Below are 12,348 nucleotides of genomic sequence, written 5' to 3' on the forward strand. Positions count from 1 at the left end.
AGACCTAATGAGGCGGTTCTGATGGGCCAAGTCCCACAGGTCTTGAAGCTGCGGCAAGCCACTGTTGATGCTTACTCCAAAGTACCTAATTGATCTAATCATTTAGCCGATTGGTCAAAGTAATCAGTCTCTGGTGGGCACACGCGGGATGAACAATGACAAGTGTTTAGTGGCTGCAGGCCGGTTTCCTGTCTCTAACTATAATAGGCTGGAGGTAGATGTGTGTGCGTGTTTGTGTGTGCATAGATGCCTGTTTATGAGTTGTATGTGCACCCAAGGTGCTGGAGTGTCTGTCTGCTGAAATGCCTTAGTGAATAATAAGTTTATGTTTGTTTCAGTGTTCTTTGCTCATCCAAAGTTTCTGTTTATGAGATCAATTTTTCATGAAATCTTGATAACTAGAGTATAAAGTTCTCATTCAAGCCCCACATGGAGTGGATAATGTTTTGCATGTAATTTTAATGAACACTGTAAAGTATATTTCAAAGAAGCACCCTTCATTTACATCTTTAAAGGTCCACAAAGCAAGGCGCAATGGAACTTCCTTTATGAGGAAGACACATTCACTATATCGTTTGGATGTGGAGAAGGCCACTAGGGAATGATCAAGTGTGCATCCCATCGACCCGCATCCTCTTCCCCATTACCCTGACATTTCATCCCCACATTTAATTCCAGGCCTTTCTAAAGAGCAGGTAATAGTGCAGAGGGGTACAGGGACCCAGAATTAAGCAGTTTTACACCGAAGGGTAATTTGGTGTGATAAATGTGCCGTCGCTAGTAACTAATAATACATATTTTAAGTAGCAGCGGCGCGGCTCCGCGGCCCAGTAAAGGTAGCATCATTATTAATGTGGGAGTCGCTGCGTGTTTTAGTCAGGGTTGCGGCACCAAGGTCAGAGCTACGTTTCACTGAATTAAAAGCCATTTTGAGCTATGGCACTCCTAATCAACTCGGACCTAAAGGTGCATAGCTCAGTTATAATGAGGCACCAATGAATTTAAATAAACAGCAAGATCTAGTGATTTATAAAGGCAATGTGCTATCCTTATAGCTCGTTAGCCATGACGGATACTCTTTATTCTCTGGGCCTCTTTACCCACAGGACCCTGAGCTTTTAACCAAGTAATGTCTGCCTCCATTGTCAGCGGATACGCATTCGGAGCAGGACACTTATCCCCGTCATTATGAAAAGTGGAGACACAATACAAGAGTAATGGTAATGTATGCCATCCAAATAGGTGATTTTTCTCCTCCCCTCCCTGCGTTTTTTGCGCCGATGTAAAAACTACCCCAGAGTTTTAGGCCTATGAATTCATCATCATATTTTCACAAAGGGTTTTTCATATATCCTGAAAGGAAGCATAATCCTTGATAGCGGAAATGTTTTGCATTTAAAGGGGTACTTTTGGTCGGGGAATTGATGGCGATGTTTGGGGAGGGGGGGGCTGTTAGAGAAAGGAAAGTTCTAGTTTTTAGAGTGATCACTTATATGAATTATAATATTATTTTTGAGTGAAAAGAGTCAGTGGCTTATTTCAACTACTTTACTTTGAAATAATAGAAACTTCTGCAGTCAATGTGCCACCATTAATATGCTGATTAGGAACTTTCTAGAATAACGATGTTTGATACTCTCCATCCCCCACATTTTAGGAATTAATTCTTAAACAGTCCCCTGTCAGTAAGGGTAACTTTTTCCCTATTCTTCTTTTTCTACTTCAGTATTGATCTGGCCTGCTGCAATTAGAGGTATTGCTCCTGGTTTTGCATTTCTTAATCTAATGACCCTGGGAGTATAGTTAGTGCTTCGGCTGGGGCCAGACGGGGCAGTGAGGCGTGCACATGTAGCCGCCTCTGGCCGCCCCCCTGCCGCTCCTGTTGGGGCATGCCAGGGCATTAGTCACTTCATCAGGTTCTTTGTTGCCCGCCTCTCTTTTGTGTTGCCCTTGAAGGACGTTGCAAGCAAAGCCATGGCTACAGCCTCCTCTTTACATCTTGATACAGCTCATTCAGGGGACTTTTTGAGAAATCAGTGGCTTGGGACGGGTTTTTTTTTTTTTCATGCTCCGGATTCAGGATGTGTTTCCCTCTCATTGATTACATCTCAAGCAGCTCACTGCACATGTTATGGCATCTATTTAATTACATAGAGGCTGGATTTTAACTACTACAAGGTATTCTACTACTGAGAGAGTAATCGGTTCACTTGTGTATGAGCAGGTACCGCATCCTGATACGCACTACACTTTTCTTTGTATATGGCAATACCTGAGGCCATTCTGAATTCAAATTGACATCAAATATTTTCATTTTCCAAAGGACAAAAGTGTTGACTCACCTCCAAAATATACTTGTTTGATTTCCCATGTGAACATAGTACACAGTGACACCCATAGCTTTCGCCATTCAGAGACTCACTCACTCAGCCTCTCGCTGTGCTCCGCATTTCAGAGTAATTTTCACTCCTGACACCACGGCTCTGCCTACCTGCCAATTTCTGTCTCGGTTCCTGAATGGGGCGATTTGTAAAGCCATGTTCACCTCAACACTCAGAAGATTTACTCAAGAGTGAGCTTGCCAGGTGTTTGAGCTGTCAGTTCGCTCTGTGTTCACAAACTTGCCGAAGGGAAAGTAATAGCCATACTCAGCCAGTTGACTCAGCCAACAGTGTTGCTGTTGTAGAAATAGTGGAATAAATACGGTTGTTGCTATTGATTTGTAACTTGGGACAACAAAAGCTGGTATTATTTCAAAAAGTAATTTTACATTTTGTTGGAATTTGGTTTCCTGTACTACTTGTTTTTCCTGAAAATCATTACTTGCATATGCTGAAAAAACGTAGCTTTTAATGATGAATTTACTGATGACAGCTGAGTGGGAATCTGTGTGATCTAAACATCCCTTTAATACCTGTACATATGCTGTTGTCTCCTCAACGTGTGTTTTCGATTGGGCTACACATCCTCCAGCTTTTTCTTTTCCCGGTTACGCTCCCTCCTTCCACTCACCGTGGTTTATAAACAAGCTGTAGTTGTTTTTGGGGCTGGAGGTCGTTGATTTGTCTGCCTCTCCCCGTAGGTCACTGAGGTCACCGTGGCCCCGGAAGCATCAAGCTTCGAAAATGAGAAGCCCCGCTCGGCTCTCCCGCTGGCGACCGGGAGCACCCCTTGCCCGCGCCCGCCCTGATGATTAATGCCACCCCCGTCCAGCCACAAACCTTTCTGCCTCAGATAATGCCAGGCAGCAAGCGCGGCTGACACTTTTAATGTATAATTAAGTAGAAAAAGTCAGCACTGGCTATGCAAATTTTTTAAAATGATAAATGACGCTGTACAGCAGCAGGGATTGATTTGGTGTAAATGAAACTAATTAAGGAAATGTCAAACATAATTAATAAAACAGGTTTAAGCTGCAAAACATTGTCAATTGAATGAATGAGGAGGCATTGGCTCCCATTGTTCAGGCTTTATTTAGGTCTTGTGTTTAGCTTGTTCCCTGCTCCAGAATGCTCTCTCCCCTCCTCACTCCCTCCGCCACCAATTCCCTGAGAGGGGGAAAATAAATTTGCTTGTCTCTCCGCTGACTGTAGAAATTAATTGCTGAAATCTTGTCCCATCCAAGTGTTACATTCACACGCAGGACATTAACATAACTAATTTGAAAGAGCTCAAATGACTGCATAATGGAGCTCCGTCACCATGCATGACAGTCGCTGGTCATACCAAATTAGCTTGGTTTTATAATTGAAAATTTTTCCCCCCCTTTCTAATTTTTACACCATTTTCCCTCCTTTTTCTTCATCTACTTTCTCTTCTTCCTTGCTCCTCTTCCTTCCATGGTATCTTTCCTTCCCGTTCCGTTTTCTTGATAAGAACAAAGGTTTTATAATTTACAAAAAGAGTGCTTGACCTATAATTAGAGGAGTGAGGGGAGAGGAGGGGGAGAGTGCCAAGTGGTGGCGGCAGAGTCAGATCCTTAGTCCTGGTAATGATGCTGGAGACCTTGTGGCCCCCGGGGAGGCAGAAGAATAATGGGATGGGCTATTTTTATGGGGGAGCAAAGCAATGGGCCACCAGCCGCTGGGATGCTGGTGCCTGGGTATGGTGCAGAGCAGCAGGGGCTAGCAGGGGGCTAGTGGGGGGCAAAGGAGGGCGAACACTCAACCTGCCACACTGCCAGCTTTCAGCCCTGCCCATCAGTTCTGTACGTCAGCCTGATGCACCGCTGTCGGCCTCTGTGCCCCCGCGCCAGCCGCTGCCCTTGCCGCAGAGAGAGAGAGAACTGGGTGGGTGGGTGTGTTGGAGGGGGGTAGAAACATCTGCCACTCTGAGGATAACAGAGGACTCAAAGATACAAAGTGAGGGGGTATCAGGGTGAAGTGATGCATCTGGATACTCAGATAAATGCACATTAATGGCCACATATATAAACTATGAAGACCTGGAGCAACTAATACTTGTAAAGTTATTCTTAGCCTTTGTTTGAACCTGATTGGATAAAACATTGTGCATGTGTCAGGATGGTAATCCGTCTTAAGAAAGACTTTTAACCAAATACTCAACTTTGACTCTACAGTAAACTTTGCAGCAGTCAACTGCAGTTTTTATTTCCCACCCATTTTGCACTTTTGTAATATAAAACAAAAAAATATCTTAAGCTATAAATGCTATTTATTGTTGTGGGCTGTTTGACCCGAGCCTGGTGCTAACAAAGATACCGTTAATAATGTGCTTGTGTGCTTGGAGTGTTGGAGCAGACCTACGGCTGCCAATATTTTTTGTGTTTTGGTTCTACTCACTCTAAGCACTGCTATTTATCATACTCCCACATAACAATTCTCAAGAGTTAAAGGAGCAAAAGAAAACAAAAACAAGAAAACAAAGTACAAGAACAAAAGAAAACAAAAAAATACAAAACAAGAAAATAAAACTCTGGAGCAGCTACAGTCTTTATTCCCATTGCATTTTCATTCTCATCTTTATTTCATTATTCCAGCGAGAGTTCTTATGCTTGTAAAAGTAAACTTAAATCCTGGACTCCTTTGCAGTCTCTGCATTCTTTATGCATGACAGTAACAGCTCTAACCGTCGCCCCGCAGTCAGCCACGCAACGCTGATTTTAGCAGCGATGCCATATGCTGCGCTGATGTATTTAAGGATTTCTGTGTTTAAACGCATGGTCCTTTAATGGATATGCTTTTATTATGGTATGTTTGTTTGTCGACCGGACAAACTGTACATACAGACTGGTAATTAGCAGTAGCTCATAATGAATGTGGTTGGTCCAGTGAGCTGTATGTTCAGGAGCACTTTATTAGTGGTGTTTCTTTGTGGAGCCCCCAAGCTGAAGCTGAAGTTACCATTTCTTGTGTTTATTGCGTTGCATTGTGTGTTGGATCTGTAGTAAAGCAAATCAAAGCTTACTAGAATATTCTGTAAATACAGTAGTTCATGCATGCTTTGCTGCAATATGCTCATGGTATCAAAACAATTTAAAGTACTTCATGAATACACACACACTTACATAAATAGTGACACAAGATTATTAGGATTTAGTAATTGCACAGTACATACTACAGTAAATCCACCCTATAGTTAGAATATATAGTATTTTCACACTAGAAAAGTGAATAAATTGAATAAAAAAAGAAATATAACTAATATAAATTAGGGCTGTCAATCGATTAAAGTTTTTAATCACAATTAATCGCATGATTGTCCATTTCGATTAATTGTACATTTTTCATCTGTTCAAAATGAACCTTAAAGGGAGATTTGACAAGTATTTAATACTCCTATCAACATGGGAGTGGGCGAATATACTTGCTTTATGCAAATGTATGTATATATTTATAATTGTAAATCAATTAACAACACAAAACAATGACAAATAGTGTCCAGAAACCCTCACAGGTACTGCATTTAGCATAACAAATATGCTCAAATCATAACATGGCAAACTCAAGCCCAACAGGCAACAACAGCTGTCAGTGTGTCAGTGTGCTGACTTGACTATGACTTGCCCCGAACTGCATGCGATTATCATAAAGTGGGCATGTCTTTAAAGGGGAGACTCGTGGGTACCCATAGAACCCATTTTCATTCACATATCTTGAGGTCAGAGGTCAAGGGACTTTGAAAATGGCCATGTCAGTTTTTCCTCGCCAAAATGTTGCGTAAGTTTGGAGCGTTATTTAGCCTCCTTACCTACAAGCTAGTATGACTCGGTTGGTACCAATGGATTCTCTAGGTTTAGTCTAATTCCATATGATACCAGTATCTTCACTCTAGCTTAAAACTGAGCCTGCTACAACCTAAAAACCTCAAGTTGCATTAATGCGTTAAAGAAATTAGTGCCGTTAAAACAAATTTGCGTTAATGCGTTATCTCATTAACTTTGACAGCCTTAATTTAAATACAAGGAATTGCTTGATTTAGAAGTCTGATATAACAACAGGTAATGTTAATGGAGCAGCTTACAGCTGGAAAACAAGTGTCGACGGTGGTGTGATGGCTGCGGTGGCAGCCTATTAAAGCCTTTTTTCTTTTTTTACCAGCTTTCTGTAAAGTGTTCAGATATGAATTTTGCAGATGTATTTTAAACTTGCAAGTTAATTGATCTCTAAAGAACCTTCATATCTTGTATTTGCTTTCTAGTAATTACCAAGCATTTGCACTGTCAACATTAGTATATAATATATAATTTATGGTATTATAGTATGAGCGAATACTACTAACATCTGTGATAACATTTAGTATAAGCCCCTCGAAACATGCTGTACTTCTCATAAAAATCAATGACCTGTTTTGCACATTTTCCCTAAAGTTTCCAAGTGGTAGTTCACCTTTCATGTTATTTCCTTTCACACATTTTGCTACAACTCTTTCTCACAACCCAACCCTTAAAATGCCAAGGGTCACGAGTCAAACATATGCAGCACGGATTACAATTTATTACCCCGCATTTGCCTGATAATTTTTCTCTTTTGACAAGCTTAGGTAAATCATATAGCCTACTCTATAATGTATGAGGACTCGGCTGGCTTGATGAGTAAAGTCCGTTGCTATTGGCTGTTACCCCTGTGGCGTTTGAGTTCCCATAAGACCAATAAGGCTTGTCTGTGTTCCAACATGACTGGAAATCACTGCAGGAACAGGTAGCGGTTCAGGTATTTATAGAAACAATATGCAAATGGATCAGTGCCATGTTGGATTGTTAGAGCAGAGAGGTGACAGTTAAATACATGTACATAGAAGGAGAAATATATAGGCTTCTTTGAGACAAGTCTAATCAGTTAGGATGGCCTGCTCTGCTCATTTCATTTGAATATATTCAGCTCGGACTTAGACTAAAGAAGTGTCTCTCCCCTCCCATGTATATTATTCCTTCCCGCTGAAGGCTCATTATTTTACAGCAGGGTGTGTGAGAGGTGGCCCCAGTCTCTGAACTCTCTGTCGAGGCTGTATTAATCAAACTTCACACAGCGGGGAAGGGTCCACCCACTGACACGGCACCGCTCACTCTACACTTGAGGACAAAAGGGAAAACACACAACCTAAGCTGTTACTGTGAAACATCTGCAGCTTTTGAAGATTACCACTTTGAAATTCTCACAACCATAACCCCCACACCCTTTCAAAGATGGTCCATACTTAGAAAGTATTTCAGAGTATTGTTCATCCATTTCGGTCAACGTGTCTTATGTTAAAATTGTCTTTTTCCTTTTCTCCACAGTGGACAACAAGATCTTTGCATGGGGAAATGGCACCAGTGGACAGTAAGTGAATTTTAGAAGTAAAAAAACATGTAAATGTGCATGTGAGCAATGCTTATTCCCCCAATTCTTGGTGTAACAGCACTGTTCAGACTTTTACTGCCTTCACTTTACTTTAGGGGACCGCTCAGGTGTCCATAAAAGTTCAACTATCCTTTGTCGGTTTTATTCCACCCAAAGGTCATTCAGCTGTATATTAAACTGCAGAAAGACACTCTGGCAGACAGACAAACAAACAAACAGACATAGTTATACACAAGTTGTTTTCCTCCTGATGAGCTTCCTTGTTAAAACTTCTCCAGCCAGAAGCCAGTCTGGGCTGTAATGACATCTAAGGGCCCGGGGGCTGCGGTGATTCAGTGGCCCTCAAGTACTCAAACAGCAGCACTGCAGACCCTCAGAGAAATACATAAAAGAAACAAAGGCATCACTTCTCACTCTCTCATCATCTCCCATTGTCCCTTATTCTCCCTCTCTCGCTCTCCATCTCTGCGTCTGTCTCATTCTGTCTCTTCTCTCATGATGCTTTGACCCCTCTAAGCAGGTCGAGGCTCTCTAGTGGGGAGCTTATAGTTGGAGGAGCCTATAGTTGGAGCTCTGCAACACCCACTTGCAGAGCAAAGGGTGAGCATCTCTGTTACACAACTGGCACTCTGATATCTGAAAACTCCTCAGCTCTCCCGTGTGTCTCACTGGAGGCGAGAGAGGAGAAGAGTATGAGGGAGCTGTGTAAATTTAAACTGGCAAACTTTCTGATGGAAATAGCAGTGACCCCAGAGTGGTCTTGTCTTGAGTTTGAAGCATTGTTGTAATCAATACAGGCTCTCGTGGGGATGGCGGGCGAGGACCTTTCGTTCCCCGTTTGTGGAAATAATGGAGAAGACTGTTTGTTATTTTTCCCAGACATGCCGCAAACTAGCAGATATGGCCGGGGCATCGCAGGTTATGACGCTGGCTCAGGGAAACAAATACAAAGAGGAGCATTTTATCGAGAAGCAAACAGCAGAGCTCTGTTTGAAGCTGCTGGGAGCTCACGGGTCACAGGGGTGCTGGGGCTGCGTTTGACCAGCTCATCTTGAAAAGGGGTCTTGGATGTTCTTTGTTCACTCACACTGGGGACACGGAGGCAGAAACACAACTCTCAGCCAAGGCCTATGTAAAGTCACTTGTACAGCTACAAATTGAGTTGGGTTCAGTTATTATTTCTTCCCTAGGAACATAAAACTGACCTCACCGAAATATGCTTGTTAGACACTATGAATGACTCTTGTCTATAAGACAACACCACAGTATTGTTGTGGTGCTGTACACTAAAGACTGATAACTACCAAAATCTCATCTTATATTATTATTCAATCGATTAAAATATTTAATCACGATTAATTGAACATTTTTTATGTGTTCAAAATGGACCTTAAAGGGAGATTTGTCAAGTATTTAATACTATTATCAACATAGGAGTGGGCAAATATGCTTGCTTTATGCAAATATATGTATATATTTATTGTTGGAAATCAATTAACAACACAAGACAATGACAAATATTATCCAGAAACCCTCACAGGTTCTGCATTTAGCATAAAAGAAATAAAAAATATGTTCAAATCATAACGTGGCAAACTGCAGCCCAACAGGCAACACCAGCTGTCAGTGTTTCAGTGTGCTGACTTGACTATGACTTGCCCCAAACTGCATGTGATTATCATAAAGTGGGCATGTCTGTAAAGGGGAGACTCGTTGGTATCCATAGAACCCATTTACATTCACATATCTTGAGGTCAGAGGTCAAGGGACCCCTTTGAAAATGGCCATACCTGTTTTTCCTCATCAAAATTTAGCCTAATTTTGGAACGTTATTGCGCCTCCTTCACAACAAGCTAGTATGACATGGTTGGTACCAATGAATTCCTTAGGTTTTTTCTAGTTTCATGTGATGCCAGTCTTCACTCTGGCTTTAAGACTGAGCCCATACAACCTAAAAATCTAATTTGCGTTAACACGTTATTATCTCGTTAACTTTGACAGCCCTAATCATTACATTAAAGTGACTTTTTTTACTTGTTTGTTTATCACACAAAAATGATTTAAATTGATGTTTCATTTTTATGCATTACACGCGAAACATTAACAACTAATTTTGTTAGTCTTTAATTAGTTTGCTTTGAATTATTAATTTAAACAACATTTTGTAAAACGGTACCACTTTCACTACATGATTCCACAGAAAGTTGAAAACGTTCTCTTAAAGCTAAGCCTTATTATTTCATTTACATGAAACAGAATAAAGCTTCAAACTGTATGTTTTGTCTGCTTTTTGTTTCAGGCTGGGTGATGGAGAGAGGGCAGTAAAGGACCAGCCTGTCCAGGTTAAGTTGCCACGGGAACTGAACGTTAAAGGGAGCGACGCAGATGTGGATGTCGTCGACATAGTCGGTGTGACCTGTGGAAGCAGACACTCCTTCATATGGACTGAAGCCGGGCAGGCTTACAGTTTTGGAAACAACTTTTACGCCCAGCTCGGTTATGACGTCCAGAGGCTCGACTTCAAAGACCACCAGGTATGAGGATATCAAAATTAGATACCTGATTAATACTGGTACCTTTTGAAAATCTCAAATGCTAAGAGTTTGAGTTAAAACTCTTCATGCAGCATGACGCACACAAACAACACAAAACTCACAATATGTGCACTCATCACATTAAAACCAATGTGATCTTCTAATGTCCCCTTAAAACATCTACATAATCTCTACAGTAGAACATCATTAGTTTTTAATTCATTGTTTTGAGAGAGAGAGAGAGAGAGAGAGAGAGAGAGAGAGAGAGAGAGAGAGAGAGAGAGAGAGAGAGAGAGAGAGAGAGAGAGAGAGAGAGAGAGAGAGAGAGAGAGAGAGAGAGAGAGAGAGAGAGAGAGAGAGAGAGAGAGAGAGAGAGAGAGAGAGAGAGAGAGAGAGAGAGAGAGAGAGAGAGAGAGAGAGAGAGACCGATGGAGGCAGGCCTGTGTGATGGATATCTCGAGGGCCTGGATGGCTCTTTGCTGGTTGTCTCTCTCTATCTCTGTCCTTACATGGCTTACCATACAGTAGCATGCTGCTGAACCATACAAATCCTAAATTAAGTGCTGTGGAATTGAAATTGGCTCTCTTGTGAAGTGTTCCACTTGCATTGGAGCTTAATTTTGCCTACTCATATCATTTGATTCAGTCCCTCAGTCCCTCTTTTGCTCGCTGCAGCCCGTCGCTCCCTTTTCCTTCTCATGCAAAATAAGCCCATTTAATGTGACAGTGTCTAGGTGAATGATTGCCACTCAACACTTGATATATGGGCATGCGCCTCTGTGCGCATGTGTACTGGATATATTATATTTCCGACAGATTTTCCCAGTCTCTTGCAGTGACATTAGTGCATTGTTATACATTACGTCTTTCAGTTTTTTACGCCCACGTATTGTAATGGATGGATGGATTAGAAAAGAGGAAGAGGCTCTGTGGCAGTATTTCAGTCCACTCTCGCCCAAATATCGTTACCTGTTTTCATCACTTTCCATTTCTCCTGTGCTGAAGTCAGTACGGAGAAGCTTACTATGAAAGTCTTCTGAAATAGCTTCTAACCTGCTCAGTCAGTCAGTGATATCTGATTTGTCTCTGTTTCCTATGGATTAAATGACCTTAAAGGTAGGGTTGGTAAAGATTTTAGATTTTTTTTTTGTTATGTTAGTTGAAATTCTTACATCCCAAAAGCAATCAATAAATCAAATGCTCTGACAAAAAAAATCAGATATCTGTGGCTGTCAGGACTGTAATAAGCCCATCCAATCATTTCATTCGCCCCTGTCTACCCACATGCACTCAGCCCGTGCACTCATTGCTCGTCACCGGAGTCTTCCACAAGCTGTACTAACAATAGCCTTGTTCGTTGTTCACGTTCATTATGATATGTTTATGCTCGTAAATAGTGGGGGCGTGGCATTGGAGGGAGGCCTGAAACGACGGACTGTCAGTGTTGCCGACTTGGCGACTTTCTCTCTAGATTTAACACTTTTGGAGCTAGTGCTGCTAGCTACTTTGATTGTAAAAGAGTTGGCAACACTGGACTTGTTTTTTCAGCTGGATCAGTTTTCAAAATCTACTGTAAGCTTGCTAGTTTCTCAAGATCGCCCATCCAGCCTTTAAAATCTTAACTACCAACAAATGGTTTACTTTTAAAAGCAGTATTATCAGCCATTATTTTTTTGCCTTACCATCACAGTGAAGTGTTCAGTTGCTGTTTTTTTTTTATAATCCGGATGCTGTTTTCTTGTTATCTGTTGTTGCTTTGGCCTTGTTCCAGCAGTAACATAAGACAAATTCCCAGAAGAAAGGCGTAAGAGTTCATATGAGACTGGCTTCACACTGGGTGGGGATGGGGTGGGGTAGGGGGGGCAGAAAGTACCCAGCCACCTGGCAGCAGTATTGAGTCCCAGGGGCCAAACCTCTCACCTCTCCTCCCTGATAAAGGCCACTGGGATCTGCATGACTGCACCCAGCCCTCACCTCTTTCTGCTAAGGCAAAGGATACTGAAGGGGGGGAA

The 12,348-nt window shown here is 41.8% G+C and overlaps 1 protein-coding gene across 8 annotated transcripts in view; it reads left to right on the forward strand.

The window, feature by feature from the left end:
- LOC119493153 (ultraviolet-B receptor UVR8-like) overlaps nt 1-12,348 on the forward strand; it is a 321,000-nt gene that overhangs the window by 42,677 nt on the left and 265,975 nt on the right. For 7 of the 8 annotated variants that reach the window (XM_037778276.1, XM_037778274.1, XM_037778278.1 and 4 more), the window contains 2 exons: nt 7,739-7,781; nt 10,102-10,336. In XM_037778276.1, coding sequence (XP_037634204.1) covers nt 7,739-7,781; nt 10,102-10,336 — 278 coding nt within the window. The remainder of the gene's footprint in view (nt 1-7,738; nt 7,782-10,101; nt 10,337-12,348) is intronic. The other variant, XM_037778279.1, reaches the window with a different exon arrangement.

Source organism: Sebastes umbrosus, chromosome 8 (assembly GCF_015220745.1).
Source record: "Sebastes umbrosus isolate fSebUmb1 chromosome 8, fSebUmb1.pri, whole genome shotgun sequence".
NCBI lineage: Eukaryota > Metazoa > Chordata > Actinopteri > Perciformes > Sebastidae > Sebastes > Sebastes umbrosus.